Consider the following 22,955-nt stretch of genomic DNA (forward strand, 5'->3'; position numbering starts at 1 on the left):
AAAACTTTAAATAATGCGAAAAAATGATCTTTTTTGAATGGATTAATTTTGAAAAGTATAAGTAACAATTCATTCGAATGTTTTTTAGAATAATTCAATTTTAAATGTTTATAGGTTGAACATTCTTTTTATTTTGAACGGTGAAAATGACGATGAAATTATTTTTAAATCTTAGAAAATTGGTTCTTATTAATTTTAGTATTAAATTATACAATTTTTATGTGTTGATAATGCAAAATTCTAGAATTACATAAATTTTGACTATGAAACATTTGATTTAGTTTCCAATTTAAAATGATTACATTTTCAAAAATCCAATTCGAAATTATTTTTGAACATTTTGAAATCGTCTTAATTTTTAAATTGTATTCTAAAAGCATACGACTTCGAGATTCTTCTATTTAAAATTAAGTTGTTTAATTTTTATCGCTTTGAATTAGAAATGATACAATTTCAAATTTCAAATTCTTTTTTATTCCTTTTGAAATATTGTTATTTTTAAATAAAATTTTACCTAATCTAAAATTGTTTCTTTTGAAACTTTTTGGATTAAAAATCGTTCACTACTTTAAAAAAAATTTTAAATGCTTTTAACACAAAATTATTATTTATCAGGGAAGTTTTGTACGGGATGGGACACTATAGGTCGGGCAGCAAAAATTCTCCATTTCTGTACATTTTGCTGTCGAAAAAAAATGCAAAAAAAGAGGAAAACTATTTTCTTCTGAAATTAGTTCTAAACTAGCTAAAAATAAAATAGAAAATAATAAAAATAGATTAATTATTTAATTATATATATTTGCAAATATACCTCGCACTTTCTGGAACTATCCATGGTCCTAAAAAGGCAGTGACCAATGGAACAGCAGTGACTACACTCAATATTCTCCAGTCTGCTATCCAATATGCAATCCAGGGTAAGAGACCAGCTGCTGCAGCAAAATATATTCCAAAAGACATATTTGCTACCAAGGTTCTATACCTTGGTCCAACATATTCGATGACTAGAATCATTAAAAAAATTACAATTAATGCATACTAGATAACAAAATCAAATAAAATTACAATTTTTCACAATTTCTATGTTACACCTATATGGGAGTGCCGTACAGATTGGGACAGCGTGTTTTCTCAATTTCTTTGCACCTCTTTTTTTATGACTGAATAAATTCTCTTCATTTTAATTATACCAGAGTCTAGTCTAGTCTTTAGGTAGATATTTCAAAAAAAGTGTAAATTACAATGTTTTCATAAATTTTCAACAACTTCCGAAATAATCAACATTTGTCAATCTTTTTGGGCTCATTTTAAATCTATTTTTTCATTGTATCACAATAGCTTACGCGTATAAATTGTAAAATATTTCTTTTCGAATCGCAAGAACTTCAAGTTGTAATAAAAAAGTTGGAAAAATTAAAAAACATCTTATCTGTGGGCAAATTAAAATAAAAGTTAAATAAATATATATTTTGAGTATATTACATAGAAACTTCATGATCATATGTTTCATATATTTTACAAACATATGTTTGTTACCAAAAATAGTATTGTACTTTTTCCAACTTTTTTGTTACAACTTCAAGTTCTTCCAATTGAAAAAGAAAATGTTTACGATCTATACTCATAAGCTGTTGTGATACGGTGAAAAAAGGTTTGAAATGAGCTCAAGAACATTAAAAAATGTGGAATATTTCGGAAGTTATTGAAAATTTAAGAAAACATTTAAATTTACACTCTTTTTGCAATATCTACTTAAACACTAGACAGAATAAATTGATATAATTTGTTAGCTTCCGCGATTCAACTATGCGTAATTTAAATTTTTCATGTTTTTAAATTTTAATTACTTATAATCACAGAATTATTAATTTGATATCATCTGGGTTCAAATTCTTTCAATGCATGACAACTTTTTACTGTTTAAATTCATCCAAATTCAAAAATATGCGATAAATATCCATTTAAAATTCTTAAAACCCAAAAAAATGCTTGATTTTTTAAACATTAATAAGTACAAAAAAAAAACGAAATTATAGCAGAAAACACAAAGATTTTTAAAGTTTTAACCCTCAAAGTGCATACATGATAAAAATCACGATAAAGTGCATCGTGGGTGTTCAACACCCTAGAGTATTTAATCATGTATTGTGTAACCCCTATTGAATATTTTGTCACAATAAAATTATCCAATATAGTTTAAGGTATCTTTTATAAGGTAGAGTTGATTTTATAGAAATTTATTTATTTTAGGTTTGTTAAAAAAATTATTGAAGAAAAAGTGAAAAAATTGGGTTTTTTCTCTTAAAAATTCATAACTCCCGCAATTTTAATCATTCTAACCTGACAATTTATGACTATATTTTTGAAATAGTGTACTTTCATGAAAAAATATTGCAACATGGGTGCTTACATAAAAGATATTTATTTGCACAGTTGAAAAGTCAGATTCATGATAACTTTGACATGCAATACTATAAAAATAAAAGAAATGAAAAAAAGAGAGACATATAACTGTATTTTAACAATTATATTTTATTCGACACATCCACAGTCTGCTCTCGCATGACGCGATTCCGCAAGTATTAAGCCATCTACAAAGAAAAAAAGTAAGAAATAATCGAGAAAAATAATTATTTTATTTCCTATGATATACTGCAGTTAAAAAGTAAGCAAAAATAAATAAAATTTGCTCCAAAATTACTTTTCACTCATAAAGTGCATACTGGGTGTTCGATACCCTACAATTTTTTACCTCCACTTTCAGCAGATGCTTCTAGTAGACTGACGCTCGTTGCAGTATGCTAAACGACTTTTATTACAGTTAGTGTCTCCAACTAAAGCTAAATGACAACGCTTACTCAATTTTTTCGAATTAAGTATGGTTTATAAGAGTTTGAAAATTTCTTGGGGTTTCAAATCCCACAAGGCACTTTAAGAGTTAAATGGCTAGTTCTGAAAATTTGTTACATTTCATTACAAAAAAATCTCGGATGACTTTTTGTAATCAAAAATGGTACTACGGTGTTGGAATGAGATCAATAATTTTTTATTTTAAGAATTAAAAAAAATACTTTATGAATAGGAAAATCAGGGCCATTTTTTTAAGTACAGTTCTTGGTATTAAATTTTAATTCAGCTGCTTACAGATCTGAAAATCTGAAGAAAAGTAAGGAAATTTGACAGCTTTTAAAGACAGTGAAATTTGAAGCATAGTTTTTTATTGAAAAAATAGAAGGAGAAATCTGAAAAAAATCATGGTGATACTTTCAACATTTCTGAAGAGATTGCCGTTGGAAAATTTTGCAAAATATAAATAAATGTTTATTTTTTGTAAATAAATATGCAACTGAACTATCTTCGGTTGTAATGAAGACAATGAAGTGATTTCAATTGAAGATAGTTATTTCAACTATTTGTAATGATTTACAATTTGAAAGATGTGCTTTTTGTTGTTTTCGTGAAAATTGCGATATTTGAAGTCTGTTTTTATATGGGAAAGCAAGTGCCTGAAACCAGCGTGGTGTCGTTTTTCAGGAGATCGTCCTCGGTTTTCTTCTCCTTTCATTAGAACTGAAGATAGTTTAATTGCATATTTATTTACAAAAAATGGACAATTATTTATATTTTGCAAATTTTTCTACGGCAATCTGAGCAGAAATGTTGAAAGCACCACCATGAATTTTTTCCTAATATTTTTTCAATAAAAAACTATTCTCCAAAGTTCACTGTCTTTAAAAGCTATAAAGTTTCCTTACTCTCAATCAGATTTTCAGATCTGTAAGCTACAAAATTTTTGTTGGAATATTACTTTTCGGCTCATAAACGAACAAAATTTGCACCTTCAAAATGAGCTCTCTTTCAGTCCGCTATCATTTTTTTTGTACAAATTTAGAATGCTGTTAAGAACACCAAAATGAAAGAAGATTGACACTAACTTTTCCGGATTTAATTGAAGGTAAAACTACCTAGCGCCTGGACTATATGTAATCCAGAGTAATCTACTTTCATTTATGGTAATCCGAAAATTCCAGTGTAATCATGAATAATCCACTTGTTACACGAAGTTATTTAATTAATCCAATGAAAACAAATGCAAAATCTTTGTAATTCCAAATAATATAATTGTAATTTAGAGTAATCCACTTGCAATCATTAGTAATTAATGTAATGAAGTGTAATCATAAGTAATCCACTTGCAATTCAGAGTAATCCAGTGTAGGCTATTTGCGAATCGGAGTAGGCTAATTAATTAAGTGGAATCCATTCTAACGGGCTTGTAATACCAAATAATACATTTGTAATTCAGAAATATTCAATCGCAATCCATTGTAATTTAATTATCCATCTTATCCACTTGGAATCCTAAACGAAATACTTGTAATCCTAGATAATACGCTAGCAATTCGAAGTCATCTACCTGTAATCCTAGTCCATCTACTTATAATGAAGAGTAATCTACTTCTAATACAAATTAATCCACGCAAATTACAAAGCAATCTAAGTAATCCAATGTAATCCAAGGACTTTCACTTGTAATTCCAGGCAGTATACTTATAATTCTGAGTAAAATACTTTTAACCCGAAGTAATCTAAGTATTGCGAATAATTAAAGTAATACACTTTGAATCCTAGATAAACATTTTGTAATCCTATGTAATTCACTTATAATCCCAAATAATCCACTTGTAATGCGAAGTTATCACCCTGCAATCCTATGTCAATCCACTTGTAATCAGAAGTTGTACACAATTATTCTCGGTAATCCAGTATGAACCTAGATAATACAATTGTAATTCTAAATAATTTATTTGTAATTCTAGATAATTCACTTGTAATTCCAGATAATAAACTTGTAATTCCAGACAAATCCACTTGAAATCTCAGGTAATCAAATACAATCTACTTTTATCCGCCATCAATCTATTTGAAATCGCAGGTAATCCACTTGTTATCCCAGACAATATATTTTTTATCTTAGGTAATCCACGTGCGATCCTGCTTAATCCACTTTTATAATCAATTTTGTAATCAACTTGTAATCCTGGACGATCCACTTGTAATCCTGGACAATCCAAGTTTAATACCGTATAATACACTTGTAATCCGGAATAATCAACTTGAAATGCCAGTCGATTAACTTTTAATCGTAGGCAATCCATCTTTACCGGATTAATCCACTTTTAATCGAAGTAATCCAAGTAATATAAATATTTCAGCATAATACTTGATAATCCACTTGAAGTCTTGTGATAATACACTTTTCGTCCCAGCTAATCAATTTTCAATCCTGGATAATTTACCTGTAATCCCAAGTAATCCACTTTTTATCTCAAGGCATTCACTTGCAATTCAAATAAATTCACTAATATTTACAAGTGATATAATTTTATTCCTGATAATCCAGTATAATCCGGGGTGATACACTTTTAATTATATTTTTTGTAATCCTAGATAATACACTTGTAATCCCAGATAATAACCTTGAGAATCAAGACGAATCCACATGTAATCCCGGGTAATCAAAGAAATTCACTTTTATCCCTAAGCAATATATATAAAATCCTAGGTAATGCGCTTGTAATCCAAACCAATTTACTTGTAATATTAGGTAATCTATCTGTAATTCTGCTTTATCTTTATTAAATCGAAGTAATCCAAGTACTCTAAAGATTCCAGTATAATAGTGCGTAATCAACTTATTATCTTGGATCAGACACTTGTAATCCTTTATAATCCATCTTTAATCCTAGATAATTCTCCTGTGATTCGAAATAATTCTCTTGTAATGTCAATCAATTAACTTCTAATCTTCGGTAAAGGACCTATAACGCTGATTAATCCACTTTTAATCGCAGTAATCCAAGTACTATAAATATTAACGTATAATGCTGGATCATCCACTTGTAATCCCAGACAATTCACTTGTAATTGCAGATAATTCAATTGTAATCCCATATAATACACTTTTCTTCACAGCTAATCCATTTGCAACTTAGATAATTTGCTTGTAATCCCACATAATCCACTAATTACCTAAAGAAATACACTTGTAATTTTAATTTTTTTAATCCTAGATAATATAACTGTAATCCCAGATACTAAACGTAGACAAATCCACTTTTAATCCCAGGTAATCAAAGATAATTTCTTTTGATCTGTGAGTAATCGTTTTAAAATCCCAGGTAATCCACTTGTAATCCCAGACAATTTATTTACTTGTAATCTTAGGTAATCCACGTGCAATCCTGATCGACCCACTTTCAATCGGGTTATTCCAAGTCACCTAAAGTTTCCTGTACAATCCTGCGTAATCCAGTTTTAATCCTAGGTCATCCACTTTTAATCATGGACAATAGAATTTTCATCCCAGATAATCCACTTTTAATCCCAGATAATTCACTTGCAATCTTAGTTAATCCACCTGCAATCCTGATTAATCTGACTAAAAACAGTGTAATTCAAGTAATATAAAAATTCCAGTATAATCCTATGTAATCCATCGTTAATCCTGAATAATCGAATTATCATCCCAGATAATCCACTTGTGATTTCAGATAATAAACTTGTAATCAGATATGTATTTCACCCCACATTTGTGCGCCAGCCTTGTTAAATTAAAGGTCAAAACATCGACAACTTTAATTTGGTGATTGTGAATTCTCTTTTGTTAAAGCTCCATCGGCTATAACGAACACACTCTCATCACGAATCTCATGCTTCGCTCTTGATTTAATCGAAAATGCGAACTTTTCTACATTAAGTTCAACTCTATTGCATCAGATGTATATTATATTTATTTCTGCACCTCGGTCTGGGACTGTTCATTCTGGTATTGTAAAATAAAACACAAATCTTATTTTTAATGATTACTTTAATATTTGTTTCTTATTTTGTATTAAATTTTATTCTTAGCTCCCCTGAAAAATGTATATCATTTTAATAAATTTATATTATTACTATTCATAATGTGCATTAGCATTGGAACAAAAGTAGTTTAATTGTCTTATTTTTATCATTAAAAAAATATGCGCATTCTATTAAAATAAAAATTATTATTAAAAATTGTATTGTCTTTCAATTTCGTTCGCCTTTTGAGTCATTTTTCCACAAATTTATTTTCTTAATTTTTAATCTTATTTCTTACGATTTAAAGAAAATCTACTCGTTCTCTCTAAAAATGATTAATAACAAATCTATAGATCTCTTTTGGGTAAACAACTTTCGTCTGTTAATTTTAGTTCGTACCTTGTGTCGTTTTTCGAAAAATTACATTTTTTTTATTTTGAATGTCATTTTTTACGATTAAAACAAAAACTACGTGTCGTCTCAAAAATTATACATGATTAATTTGAACGAGTTTTTGCTATTTTTTGGAAGAGCAACTTTTATTTCTTTATTTTTTCATAGCTTGTGTCGTTTGTCCAAAATTTTAATTTTTCATTTTTAATGTTGTTCTTCACGACTATAAACAAAAACTACGCGTCCTTTTAAAAAAAATATTAATGACAAATTTTTAAGGTAATCTAACTATTACTCGGACCGTTAGAAAAATCTAACCCACATAAACACCATTTTAACATGGGGAATTGGAATTGTGGGTACAAAAACCGTTATAATAAGTTGCTAACACATTTTTTGATCGATTAGAACAAAAAATACATTATTAATTTTATAGTTACTTTTATAGATAATGCAAATCCAATGGGGTTTATCAAAATAAAATGGCACAATTAACTTACAATTACAGAATACATTAAAAAGCAACAATGGATTATGATTACCGTTTAATTAATTATTTATTCTAAAAAAGTTGTTCAAAGTAGTTTATTGAAATCCTTTAATTATAACCTCAAATTATGCCAACTGCTTAGGTAAGTAATTTAATAATAACTCCTGAATTAAATTTTTTAATAAAATGAGTAAGTATGCATTAAAATTTAATATTTTAGATCAATATGATCGATTTACTTGCAAATTAAACTGTTTTGGTAGTCAATTTTGAATTAGAATTCATGTTAAATCAAGTTAATACATGAATTGAAAAAAGTATTAAAAGAATTTCAATTATTTTTTTATAACAAATGCTATTATTTGGTTGAAAATTTTATTGACTAAAAAATCTGTTTTAATTAATATTTCAACTATTTTGTTAAAAATTCGTCTTTTTGGTTCGAACATTTTTCGTTTGAATTATAAATTACTTTTTTTTTTTAGAAAAATGCAACTGTTTTAGTGAAAATGATATTATTATGGTAGAAAATTTAACAATTTGGTTGAAATATTTTTCTCTTTTTAATAAAAAATCTTATTTGGTTAAAAAATCATTACATGTTTGATTTATAATTAAAAAATTTTATGTTTGAAATATCAACTATTATATTTTTCCTATCAAAAAATATAATATTTGATATTTCAAACAGAACAAATTTTAATTACATATTTAAAGCAGTCGAATTAATAAAAAAAATTTCAAATCAAACTAGTGAAGCCTCAACCTAAAAAGATTAATTTTCAACCACAGTTGTATTTTTGCTCAAGAAAAATTAAATTTATAATTAAAAAGATACATTTTGGAACCAAAAAGACAAACTTTTAAGAAAATAGTTCAAATGTTAATCGAAAAATATTTTTCAGTCAAGAAATTATTTTTATATTTTTAACTTGAAAATATAATTTTTCAACAGAAAATTTTATTTAAACTACTTTGACGAACGTTTTTAGAATAAATAATGAATTGAACGGCAAGGTTGTGTCTTATAAACAATATTTTTAATATATCACTAACATAATACTGTGAAATTTAATTAAAATCACGGCGAAAGTAGACCGTCTCAGCAATGGAAACGCAATTTCGCAACTCACGTTATGAATTTTATTCTTAAACGTATTAAAAATGTGCAAAAACATGACTTTTTCTTTTAGGGTAGGAAATTTCAATAATACAACACTGTTAAAGTTGCGCGGAAAGTTTTTAAATAAAAAAAAATTGCGAATTTTATAGCAGTTCATTCCCACATTATGAGGAATATTTTGGATTATTTTTTGCTAAATGTATAACTTGTTGCGACAAAAATAAATAGTGGTAGCAAATTTAAAAGAACTTCAAAAAGAATAGTATGTTTTTACTTTTATGATTTATGTTGGAATATAAAAGATACTCAACGTTTGCTCGCAAAATGGAATTTTTTATTTTTCATTATTTTTTGCATAAAAAAAATTTGAATTTTCGACAAAATTCAAAATTCGTTATGTTAATCCTGTAGGGCTTTCAAAAATTAATGCTTTTCTTCTCTTGACTTTTTTCATTTCATGCTTTTTTTGGCCTAAAATGATCTTTTTGGTATTTTGAAAATGGTATTACTCAGATAATTTTCTTTTTGTCAAAAAAGTCGAATTTCAAATTACTATAAACAGTCGTATATAGAATTTTCAAATCTTGATTAAAAAGTCTCAAATATTTTGAAACTGCAATCACTTTTTGAACTATCGTCCAAAATAGCTTGTTTACGAACTTGTTCTTTCTTTTTAGGCCTTAAAAAAGTGTGCCAAAGCAGAATCCAATCTCATAAATTTTTCGAAAGTTATCATTTTTTTTTAGTCAGGGGGTCTCAAAACGTGGAGATTTGATGAAAACTGACAAAGCGAAATTTTACATAAAACCAATACCTTCTCATTAGGATGAGAATGTAAAAATGATAAATATAAAAATAAGGATTTATAACAAGATATAAAAATGGTTAATATAGCGGAAATGCTGAAGTGTGATTATTGATCAATTTACGGAAATTTTATATCTCGCCGTTAAGTCAACGGTACACACGTCTCGTTCGCATTTGCACCCACGTATTTTCAAGGCTGCTATATAAATTCCAATATTTCTATAGCTTCGAGGCTTTGCTGCAATTTTTCCTTGACACGCGCCGTAAGCAAGACGTGCATTAAGAACTATAACATTATGTAAAGCACCTTATTCAATACATATCTCGACAATCGATTTTGTTATCGTATAAGTGATTGTCGATAAGATTCACTTCAATAATTACATTAAGTGTGTGTAATTATAATTACACACACCATACATTGTCTATTAAATATGCATATATTTATACAGCTTTACATTTGAAAAAAAAAAGATGAAACTATTCTAATTTCTGTTGTTTAATAACTCGCAGTTCAGGATTTAAAATACGAATTTGTATGAACCATTAACAAATTTTATTTTCCGGGTTCGAAATTTGTTGCAAAATTCAAGAAATTAAAAAAACTCGAACTCTTGAAGTAGAAATTTTTTTCTTTTATGTTATCAAATCTGAACTGTAAATTAAATCTTTAAAAATGGAACTCTTTAATTTCTTTGAGCTTTAAAAATTTTAATTTCGAAAATGTTTACTCACCCGCTTAATAATTAATGTATCCAGTACAAAATTGTGAGCTAAATATTTATCTTTTCTTATCTGGATGCTAAAAATACCCAATTTTCCCTTGGTTCACTCAATAAAAAAAATTATTAATTGGCCTCTTCCAATTATAAAAAAGAATTAATAACGTAAATTTTTTCTCTCCAAATCAATAAAAATTTTTACAAAATTGCCGCGTGATAAAACTTAATTCTTTTACTTAATAAAAAATTAAAATCGAAGTTTTTGCTTGCCAACTTAATACAACAAATACAGAATAAAATAAAAATTTCTTTTCTCCGACTGAAAAAAATGTTAAAAAGAAAAAAGTTATCTCTTCCAATGCAGAAAAAGTAAACAAAAGTCATAATTTGGCATTAATAAAAAATGTTTAAAAAAAAATTGATCATCTTCTAATTCATAAAAAGATTGACGATAGAAAATTCTCCCCTTAAATTCATTAAAGATTCTAAAAAGGTAAATGACATCTATTAATTCAGAGAAAACAATAATAAAAATTTAGTCCCTTCCAACTTCATAATGATGATAAAAACAAAAATGGCTTCTTTTCCAATAAAAAAAAACAAATATTAAAAACAAAACTGTTCTCTTTCAATTCATAAGAATCTTCAAATAAAAATTTCCTGCCTTCTAAACCAATGCAAATATTTTTTTTTAAATTACCCTCTACCAAATCAAAAAAAAAATTGACAATAAAGAACTCTCCCCTTAAAATCAATACAAAGTTTAAAAAGAAAAATGGCCTCATCCAGTTCAGAAAAAAAACTAAATTTCATTCCTCCCAACTCAATAAAAATTATAAAAACAAAAAATGCTCCTTAACCAAATCAGAAAAAATTCAACCCAGAATTTCCCCCCTGCCGCCTCAAAAAATCTTAAAGACAAAAAAATATCATTCTTTCAATTCATAAAATTGAAAAATGAAATTACCTGCCTTTCAACTTGATAAAACCCTTCCAACTTAATAAAAAGTATGAAAACAAAAAATGATTCTCTGCCAATTCGAAAAAAAATACAAAATGTCTGTCAACTCAACAAAAATATTATAAATAAAAAATTACACTTTTACAATTCGCAAAAAATATTAAAATTCAACAGTTCCCCCTTTCAATTGGATGAAAATTCTAAAAAAAAGGCCTCTTCCAATCCAGAAAAATAAAATCAGAATAAAGTACTAATTCAAAAAAATAACCAAAAATTGTCATATCTTCCAACTCAATAAAACTGATAAAAACAGAAAATTTTCTTCCTTCCAATTGAATAAAAACTTTTTAAAATAAATTACTCTCTTCAAATTAAAAAAAAATTGACAACAAAAAATTCTCCGCTTAAATGCAATACAAATTCGAAAATGAAAAATGGCCTCATCCAATTCAGAAAAAAAAATAATAACCAAAATTTCGTTCCTTCGAACATAAGAATGATAAAAACTAAAAATGCTTCTTTTATAATTCAGATTAAAAGAAAACTAAAACCACATGTTTCTCGCTTCCAACTTAATAAAAATGCTAAAAGAAAAAAAGGCCTCTTCTATGAAAAATCGTGAAAATAAGAAAATGTATCGCTTTCAATTCAGAAAATATTAAAAACCAAAATTTTCTCCCCCTTAACTGAACAAAAATTTTAAAAAGAAAAAAAAGTCCCCTTTAATTTAGAAAAAAAGAAATTACAAAAGTCTGTATCCCCTCCAAATGAATGAAAAGAAAAAATGCTCCTATTTCAATTAAGAAAAATTAAAAACAAAATTTTCTTCCTTACAACTCAACCAGACTTTTAAAATTGAAAAAAGTCCCTGACTTTAAAAATCCTTTTAAAAAATAAATGAAGAAGAGGGAAGTAATTAAATTATTTTAATTCCTTTTGTAATGAAATCTCTTAAAAAATGAAACCTCAGAAAAAAATGATAAAAATAAATAAGAGCCTCTTCCAATTAAAAAAAAGTGAAAACCCTAAATTTTCTATCAGCTAATTTAACAAAAATGTTGAAAATAAAAAATTATCTGTCTTCTAATTCATCAAATATTGAAACCCAAAATCTTCTCCTTTCCGACTCGATAAAAATTGAATGCAAAAATTTTTTTCATTTGTTTCAAGATTATAACTGAAATTCAAATGTGTTTTTATATATGAATCCTTTTAAGTTAAATTATTTTTAAATCTTTTCAAATTAACAATTTCAATTTCAGATTACAAATTTTCTTGATGGAACAGACAAGATTGTAAAGTTCAAGTGCAAACTGATTAGTTTTGAATACTTCATTCATAATTGCTCATTTTTAATAAAAAGTTAAATATTAATTAATATTTGAAAATGGAAAATTTTAGACTGAATCAATATTTTATCAGGGCTTGAAATGTATTAAAAGCGTTTAATTGTGAATCTTTTATACCAAATTATTTTCAAGTGGCTTATAGTTTAATTTTTAACGAAAAAATATGTAAATTGTTTAACTTGAATTATTAAAATAATTTGTTTTCAACTATAAATATATCTTAAAGTAAATATATTTTCAAATCAATTTTAAATCACATTTATAAAAATTCATAATTAATTAATATTTGTAGTTAATCAACTTGAAACGTTTTTTATGAAAAATTTTGAAATAAATATTTTTTACGATTGCCAGTAAAAAAATTACTGTCATTTATCGATTAGGTCCAATCTCAAAAAAAATCCCGGTCATTTCTCGGTCTGATGGCTACCCATTTTTGTTAATTAAATAAATTTTCCAGATGAAACTTACCTACGATGAATAAGATGTTGAAACAATTATCAAAAGAAGTTCCAACGATCAGCCTGCAAATTGCAAATGATAAAAAGCTGTTGCAAAATGCAGTTGCTATCGATGCAAAAAATCCAACTGCATTACAAGAAACCAAAGCTGGAATTCGGCCATAATGATCGGCGATGTAACCGAATATAAGGCCCCCCACGATACTGCCCACAAAAAAGGCAGATTGGGCCGCTGATCCAAGGTAAGTATTCTCACAAACCCATTCCAACTAGAAAAAAAATTCATTAAAACCTCATTTATTATTCTTTAATTGACTTGCATTTTACAAAGGTCAAAACTGTACTTTTTTTAAAATCAATTGATACTTTTTTTTGTCAAACTTTTTTTCTTAGGCGAGTTTTTCTCAATTTCTTGAAAATTCCAAGTCACTGTTATATACTTGGTAACTAAAGAAAATTTAGAACATTTCTGAATATCTTCTGTCTAATTCAAGAGGAAAATATTTCCCCCCTTTTACATGTTTTCGTGTTAAAAAATATTTAAAAAAATTTTTTTTAATATATATAGTTTATTAATTAAACCAAATTTGTTTTATTTATTATAATTTTAGGATCGATTACGCAATTTTTATTTGTTAGTATCTTAATATTTCAGGTAATAGGCTATCTTTCCTTTAAATAAATTCAAATTGCAAAATAAGTAGTTTTATTTTATAATAAAATTTGTTTCTAAAGGTTGCTTAATGTTTTGAATAAAAGAGAACATTCTAATTGTAAATAATTTTTAAATATTATTATTATTAATTTACTAACTGTTTCAATAGATAAAATATTTGGGAAAATTTGAAATTTCTAGATTTTAATTTAAAAGATAAATGATCAGTTTTGAACATTTCAACATATATGTCGAAAAAGAATCTGGAAGATTTTAAGAAAATTTTTTAATTTTGCAGGATTTCATATAATTTCAGGAAAACTGAATTATTTTTAAAAATACATCAAAATTTTAGTTTTTAAAAAAACATTAGAAAATAATTTAAGCCTTCTAAAGATTTTTAAAAAATCTTGAAACTGATTTTTTATTTTCAAACATTAATTTTTACGAGAATATTTAAAAAGATTTGAATACATTCACAGTAAACCCCAGAGATATTATTTATCTAAAATTGGATAAAAACGCTGCAAACAATTGACAACTAAATTTGTCCGAAGTCAAATAATATTCATCATGAGGCAGATAAAAAATCATCCATCGTCGGATATAATAGAAGCTGCCAATTGTTTGCCACGTTTTTATCCAACTTCAGATAAATAATATCCCTGAGATTCACTGTGTTTCAAACGATATTTGAATGTTTTAAAAGTTCTGAAAACATTCGAAAACAATGTAAATCTTAAGAAGATTAAAAGAAAGTTCGAAGCTTTTTAAACATTTTGCAAGATTTTTAGGTATTAAAAAACTTTCTGTAAATTCATGGTAAAATTTAAACTGATTTTTTATTTTTAAATAATTGATTTTGAGAGAATATTTTTAAATAATTTAAAAAATGTCAAACTAAATTCCGAAGTTTTAAAAGTTTTGAAAAGTCTTAATATAATGAAAAAAAACATTCTTATAATTCTTGGGGAAATTTAGACTGATTTTTTAGTTTGGAAAATTAATTTTAGGAGAATATTAAAGATTTTTTAGGATACATTTTTTAGTCAAATTTAAATAAATATGAAAATATTTCTGAAACTGTCGAAAAAATCTAGAAGGTGTTGAGGAAAATTTTTTTAATTTTGAAAAATTATAATTTTGTAAAATAAGGTGCTTTTTCGTCATATCAGAAATCTGCAAAAATCATTTAGACTTTTTAAATAACTTTGCGAAAATTATATTTATATAACCCTTCATATACATAAACTGAAAGAATAATAGTTATTCGAATCTTTTTTTTATGAAAAATGATTTATCCCCTCAAATTATCATTTAATTAAAATTGTTTCTGTTTCTTCGCTGACAAATCTTTTTTTATTGAAAATTGACTTTATTGATGAAAACTCACATTTTCGGGTTAAAAAATTTTGTTTTGTAAAAAATTCTTTTCTTTTGAAAACAATTAATTCTTTTTTGGTAAAAAATGCGACTGCTTGAAAAATAAATGCTCTTGATAAAAAAACTCAACTTTTTGGTTGAAATATAACTTCTTTGTTGAAAATTCATATTTCACATTAAAAACTGTTTTGTAAAAAAATAATGACTTTTCGCAAAAATGTAATATGATTGAAAATTAATGTTTTTGATTGAGGCATCACGTATTATGTTTATAATTCCTATTTTTTATGAATTCAACTGCTTTTTATCTAGAATAAAAATATTTTTAATCGAAATACTAATTAAATATTTCTTTTTTCGTTGAGAATTAATCTTTTTTTGGCTGGTAATTTAACTATTTGGTTTTAAAGTATTTTCGAATTCCTAATAATCTTAGGGAACTATTAAGACATTTTAAAAAACTTTAAGATTGTATTAATATTACGGAATAATCTAGTTAATTACCACAAGAATTTTTATTGACAAATATTTATTTTATTATTCTAATATCCTATTTCTGCAGTCATTCAATCGGGCAATTTTAAGAGGTTTGAATAATTTATTTAAAAAAAAATTTAAGAACATGTAGAGAAACATTAGAGAGTAATTAAATGTGAATAATTGAATCACCAGTTTTATTGACATAGACCTCTATTCACTCTAATTTCCATTATCAAATAATGAATCTAAATATAGAGGCAACTACTGTTTCTAGAATTTCATCGAAATTTTTGTTTGGACAGTAATTGATAATTAATATGCTTCTTTTACATTAGGGAAATCGAGAAGGTTTTACCCAAATGATGAAAGGAAATTAGACAGTACATAAATGGTAATTTGCATAGTAAAATATTGACATTTATTGCTAATCACTTTTGAATAATTCCAAATGTTTCTTAGAAACATTTTCGTGAGTAATAAAAGATATACATCCTCGCTAATCATTCTTAAACAATAGAAGAACATATTCTTTCGAAACATTAATTTTATAAGATTATTCAAAAACATTTGACGTTTTACAAGATTTTCAAAATATCGCAAAAGAATAGGGAAGATTTTTAGACTATTGCTTAACTTGAAAGAAATTAAAAAACAAGTTTAGGAAAAAAATTAACTACCAAATGTAGATTTTGAAATAAAATTGTGAATAATGATAAATATTTCATTACATTCCTGGGAAAATTCTAAATGGCACCTTATTAAAAAAAATAAAGAGATATGAAAATATTTCTAAAAATGTCCAATTTTTATTTTGAAACATTTTTTAAAATTTATTAATATCTATTTTTTTTCTTAATAAATTTTTTTGTATAAAAATATATTCTTTCTGGCTAATTATTTTTAAACAATAGAAGCAGGCGTAGGTCGTAACAAGTTCTCGTCAATCAAAATGGTCGTGAATTAAGTGATAAAATCGAATAAAAGCAAACAGTATGATTATGGATAGATGAGCCATAAAATTTATATGGTAGTAGAGATTTACTGCTCACAGCTTTTGATTTATTGTAGATAGTAAAGGACGTGAAGTATTTATACTATTTTTCCTCTTTTTGAGGGTTTTTATTTTATTTTTAACAAATATTAACAATAAAATTTAGGATGATCGAAAAATGCACTTTAAAATTATTTTTCTCCCATTTTTGTGTTCATCCCCCTTTCTATGCTACCATGCGTAATATGTTATTTTGTAAAATTAATATTATGAATTATTATTCGATTTTAACTAAAAAGTAAAAAACCCGAAAATTTGAGGAAAAATTGCAAAAAATTAAAAAATTCCAGAAAAACAGCAACTTTCTATTACTAAAATAAGATAAGATAGTCATAAATAATAATAGTTTATTCAAACAATTTTGTTTGAAATATTTCAATAATTATTACCACGCTATAAGTGAAAGTCAACAAAAATTTGAAAATTGCAGAAAAAAAACACTGCTATTGTATCATTCTCAGAAAATATTATTGAAAATATTAATTAAATGTTTAAGAAATTATGTTTATATACATAATTAATTATTACTTCGCACTAAGTATAAAGTTGAAAAAATGTGGAAAATTGTAGAAAAACTGCAACTTTATAGCATAATTTTAAGAGAATTATATTAAAAATATGAATAAAATGTTTAAACAATTGTTTGTTTACGTATATTTAATTTGTCTCACTTCAAGTGTAAAGCTGACAAACAGTAAAAAATTTAAAAAAAAAACACAAATAACTATCATTAATACAAAAGATTATTGTAAATAATAATTAATCATTTGAACAATTATGTTTGTTAACTTGAAATAATTGTACCTCACTCTATTTGAAGAGTAGACAAAAAGTGGAAAAATCGTGAAAACAACTGCATCTTAACAGCATTATTCTAAGAGAATATTATTTAAAATAATAATTAAATGTTTAAAAAATTACGTTTATTTACTATATTAATTATTACCTCGCTCTAAGGACAAAGTTGACAAAAAGTGGACAATTTTCGAAAAAAACGCAACTATTTAGCATTACTATAGAAGAAGATATTTACAAACAATAATTATTAGTGCAAACAATTATTTTTGTTTTTATTATATTTATTTATAGCATTGTTCAATAAGAATATCATCATCAATAAGAACAAAATTGTTTTAAACTATCTTCTCTCATAGTGACACTAAAAAGTTTAGCTTTTTTTTTAAATTTTCAACTTTTCAATTAGAGTGGGATAATAATTAATTCATGATAATAAACATAATTCCTGAAACAATTTATTATTATTTTTAATAATATTCTCTTTAAATAATGTTAGAAAGTTGCGTTTTTTCTGAAATTTCGAACATTATTTCAGGTTTTACTCCGTAAGATAATAATTAAACAAGGTTAACAAAAGTAATTGTTTAAATTCTTGACTAGGAGTAATGCTAAAGAGTGGCGTTTTTCTGAAATTATCAACTTTTTTGACTTTTCAGTTATGATCACTCCTCCCTTTGAAACATTAGCAAAATAGTGAAAATAATGTATTTAACAAAAATTAAATACCAATAAACAATTATTCCTCTTGATATTAATTTTTTATTTCTTCATAACTAAAAAGACAAAGATAAGATGCAAATATCAGAAACACAGAAATTTTCTACTTCTATTCTACGAGAAGTTAGTTATAAGAAATAATAGAATTTTTAAACAATTTTGTTTAGTAATTTTCATTAATTATTAACTCACTAAGTTGAAATCGAGAAAAAGTTAAAGATTTCAGAAAAAGCGCAAAGATCCAGCATTAGTTTAACACAAGATTCTTACAAATAATAAGAAATTGTTTAAACCATTGCTTTTGTTAACTTTAATTGAGTCTTGACCTGCTTTAACTGAAAAGTTTAAAAATTACGGAAAAACTGCGTTTTTTAAAATTCTACTCTATGAAAAGTTGCTAGAAATAATTAAAAATTGTTTAAAGAATTTATTTAAACATTTAATTATTTTTGAAAATTAAAAAAAGAATCTAAATTTAAATGATTTAAAATTCTTATAATTTCATATTAATAAATAATCAAGCATTGTTTCATGATTAACAATACTGACATTTTGAAAATTGTGATTCAAACTGTTTTCATTTATAATAGTTTAAATTGTAAACTTTTTTTCTTTTATTTTTGAAAAGACACGATTTTTTAAATTTTAATTTAATTAATTCTCTAAAATTCTCTATAAATCAATATGTCCCTTAAAATTTTATTCCAAATAATCTAAACACTAAATTTTAGTAGTAATTCTTTGAAATCACTTAAAATTCTTCGAAATCTTTGAAATCCTTTGATACATTAGAAAAATTTCTTGGAATCTTATAAAATACCCTAAAATATTCCATAACGCTAAAAATCCATGGGCATTTTGTGAATCTTTAGAGTCCCTTTGTTCTCTGATATTTTTAACATGCCTTTGTTTTTTTATTCTCACCTCAGCAGCGATCGAAGCATAGGGTATCATCGTGAAATTAAAAGTCCATCCATTTTGGCAGGGTCCTTTGGGCCAAGCTGGATCAGCTTGTTGTATTCCAGAAAGAAGAACTTCTGTATAATTTACAACGTACATCTTACATCTTGAAAATGGAATATTGTTCAACTTAATTTCATCATTTTCGGCCTTTGGAATCCACAGAGACGTTCTAAAAATCAAATACAAACATACTTTTATCAAGCAATCTTAAAAAAAAATATATTAAAAATAAGAAAAAACTTGTCTAATTAATTTTTGTACACATATCGTTTCCATTTAAAGATGTTAACATCCGAATTTTGAAAGTTTCAATTAATACAAATTTCAATGACACAAAAATTACTGCAGACAAATAATTTTTTAAGAAAAAAAAATATGCCTCAGTCCGGATTCGAACCGAGAACGCCACTATCAATTATCGGACAATAACAAATTACGCCACGCAGACCTCAGTATAGGTCTTAACATACTAAGTACGTTTTTTTATTTAATAAAATTTGTTAAAGAAAATTATATACAGAATAAGACGAAGTTTGTTAATTAAAATATTAATTTTTTTATTTCAAGGTACCCATTATCTAAAATAATAAAAAGTCATAGAGCTCACCTCCAAATTTTTAAAAATAAGATTATTGACTCAATAAATCACAAAAATTCGAGTAAACGTCCTGAAGAAAGGATTTTTTTTACTGTGCAAGATTTTTTAAACTTGAAAATTGGATTCTGTACCAATGTCCAATTTTTTTATCACGTCGAAAACTGTACTTCGATCGAAAAAAGTCTTCCCTCCATTTTTGAAAACCCAGTAATATTTTTTGACCAAGCTTGTTTTATATATATTCAGCAACTCAATAACTTAAAAGCAAATTCTCACTTTTTTTCTAACCTGAAAATTAAATTTTTTTATCACCGTCTCAATTCGAGAAAACGTGCTCCTTGGATAAAAAAATTTCCCTCCATTTTCTCGAAACCTAATAATAATTTTTATTTAAAACTTTTTTGTATTGTTTCAGAAAATCTATAGCTATTAGAAATGAAACTCTCGATTTAAAAAAATTCAAAATAGAATTTTTTTATCACCGTGCTAAGTTTAAAAAATCGTGCCTCTCGAACGTAAATAAGTTCTTCCTTATTTTTCTCGTAACCTAATAACATTTTCCTATGAAAACTCTTAGATTTAAATGAAGCACAAGTTTATTTCAAAAGCGCTTTCTCAATTATACTTTTAATTGAAATATTGATTTTTGATAACTTTTTTGTCTTTCCTTTAAGAGCAGAATTTATATAGAATTTGTTTACAATATATAGACAACCAAAACACTGTATTTTTATTAACAATATAAATCTTAGACGAAAAGCACTAACATAATGTAACTGAAAATTCTTTAAGCCTCTAAATCTCCTTTTAAGCCTAATTATTTTGGTTTACTAAAACTGATTTTCCGGCAAAAATTGTTAACATAACCAAAAATTGTTATGAAATGGTAATTTTTTTCAAAACTACATAAATATTTCCGATGAAATTGCAAGTGTAACCTAAAATTGTTGAAAAATTTGTTATCTTTTTTAAAGTGTAATGACTTTTTGTTGAAAATACCGCCAACAAAACCAAAAACGGTGAATTTAATGACTGAATCATAATCTGAAGAATAATGAGAATCTACAAAATCTCATGATTTTTTAAATTAAAAATATTAATTATCTTCGAAAAAAACTGACATAACATCATGACAAAAATTGTTTTAAATTGTAAGACGTTTTTGAAAATTTACTATTTTTGTTTAAAACCACAAAATTTAGGTATCAAACGCCGACATAACAAAAAATTGTTAAAAAGTTATGAAATTCGTTGAAGTACAATTATTAAAAATTTAAAATATTTATTTCCGGCTAAAAATATTAACATAATCCAAAATTGTTTAAAGATTCGAAATATTGTTAAAAAGATTATGGATATTGTTTGAAATCTAATTCTTTTTTAAATTAAAGTTTCAATTCATGACGACAAACATTAACAAAAACCAAAATTGATCAACACTGTTTATTGTATAATAAACCTAAAACCTAAAACTGTTAAAAAAAATGAATCTACTTTGAAATATAATGATTTTTGTTTAAAAATGTTAATTTTCATTATTCTAACCAAAATAAACGTAAATTGTATAAGAACTTTTAATTTATGACTTCTAATAATTTTTTTTATTAAAAATACCGATTTCCCGTGTAAAACGATAACATAACCTAAAATTGTTGAAACTTTCAGATTTTATAATAAAATTATTTTTTTTTTAAAACTAATTTCTAGCGAAAAACTCTAGCATAAAAATGGCATAATATTTTTAATAACTTATTATACAATTTGGAAATTTTAATTCAAGGTCGAAACAGTATATTAAAATTAAATCAATTGTTGGACATTTGAGATAAATTAAAATTGTTTGAATCTAAGAATAGAAGCTTTCAAATTTTGTTATTTTACAATGTATTTCGAAGCTAATAAATAAAAAAAGAAGCTTTTATAATATTGGCTTATTTAAAAAAATATATAATTCTTCGCTAAAATGAGAATTGACAAATTTTAATTCAAATAAAAAAATGTAAGAGAAAAAAAAATTTGTTAGAGGTAGAATTTAATTATTAATTTTTCTATTTCAAGAGTTCATTCACAGATTTATTTTCACGTGGTATCGCAATCCACAATTTACTCTGTAATTCAAAAATAAATGTCATGAATTAAGCCATGAATCGAGTATAAATGAAAATCGTAATTAAAGAGAAAAAAAGTTATTTACGATCGAATATTACGAATTACGACAGAAGAAAATTACTTATTTTTCTTTTCGTATCGACCTTTTGAGATAGTTGTAAAATTCAAGAAACTCATAAAATTCAGACGAGTACATACCACGAGTCGTTAAGAAAAGTTTATCTGAGGTGAGAATCCTTTTTATGGGAAAAATGCCCCACATTTTTTTAAATTATTCAACATTGTTTACAAGTGAGTAGAATTTAATATATAGAATTGTTTTGAATTAGTGTTTATCTGCCTTTTGGAAGTCAGAGTAATAAAGCTGATTTTGTATACAATTTTTTTCTTTATAAAGACAATTAGTCAAATTAAAAATAAAATATATATACCAATTTATATCAAAAAAATGTTATTCGAATACATTTTAAAAATAAATTGCCAAAGCTTAAGAAAATATGATTGCGCAATTTTTATTATCGAAAAATACCTTCGTTATTATTTTCGAATTTTAAACCGATTAATAACAAAATTTCATCTTATATTTAGCTTCGAAATTTAGAAATGTTCATAATTTTTTGTAATAGTAATTTTTTATTTCATAAATTTACTTAAATATAACAATAAAAGGGGACGACTGAAAAATTACGAGAAATAAAATTCTCGACACTGCAACATTCCTGAAAAAGAAAAGATTTCAAACAGAAGATTCTCAAAATCATAAAATTGCCAAAATATAAAAATCGCGATTTAAAAAATTACTGAATCTTAAAAATCCCGATTTAGAAATTACTAAATCATCAAATTTTAAATTAATTAATTTAATTTAATTAAAATTATTTTTAAATTAATGAATATGATTAATTTAAAAAACTAATTTTAATCGTTTAATTTCGATAATTTCCTAGTATCGGGAATTTTGCAGTATCGAAAATTCTGTAATTTGGTAATTTTTTTTCGGAAATTTTCAAATATGTCAGATTATTTTTTTCCATATTCTTTATAAGTAT

The 22,955-nt window shown here is 25.3% G+C and overlaps 1 protein-coding gene across 2 annotated transcripts in view; it reads right to left on the bottom strand.

The window, feature by feature from the left end:
* LOC117182140 (carcinine transporter-like) overlaps window positions 1–22,955 on the bottom strand; it is a 216,876-nt gene that overhangs the window by 17,579 nt on the left and 176,342 nt on the right. For both annotated transcript variants that reach the window (XM_033375189.1, XM_033375188.1), the window contains exons 3-5: window positions 19,161–19,368; window positions 13,163–13,421; window positions 812–1,004 (exon numbers count right to left, since the gene is read on the bottom strand). In XM_033375189.1, coding sequence (XP_033231080.1) covers window positions 812–1,004; window positions 13,163–13,421; window positions 19,161–19,368 — 660 coding nt within the window. The remainder of the gene's footprint in view (window positions 1–811; window positions 1,005–13,162; window positions 13,422–19,160; window positions 19,369–22,955) is intronic.

Source organism: Belonocnema kinseyi, chromosome 10, assembly GCF_010883055.1.
Source record: "Belonocnema kinseyi isolate 2016_QV_RU_SX_M_011 chromosome 10, B_treatae_v1, whole genome shotgun sequence".
Classification (NCBI taxonomy): domain Eukaryota; kingdom Metazoa; phylum Arthropoda; class Insecta; order Hymenoptera; family Cynipidae; genus Belonocnema; species Belonocnema kinseyi.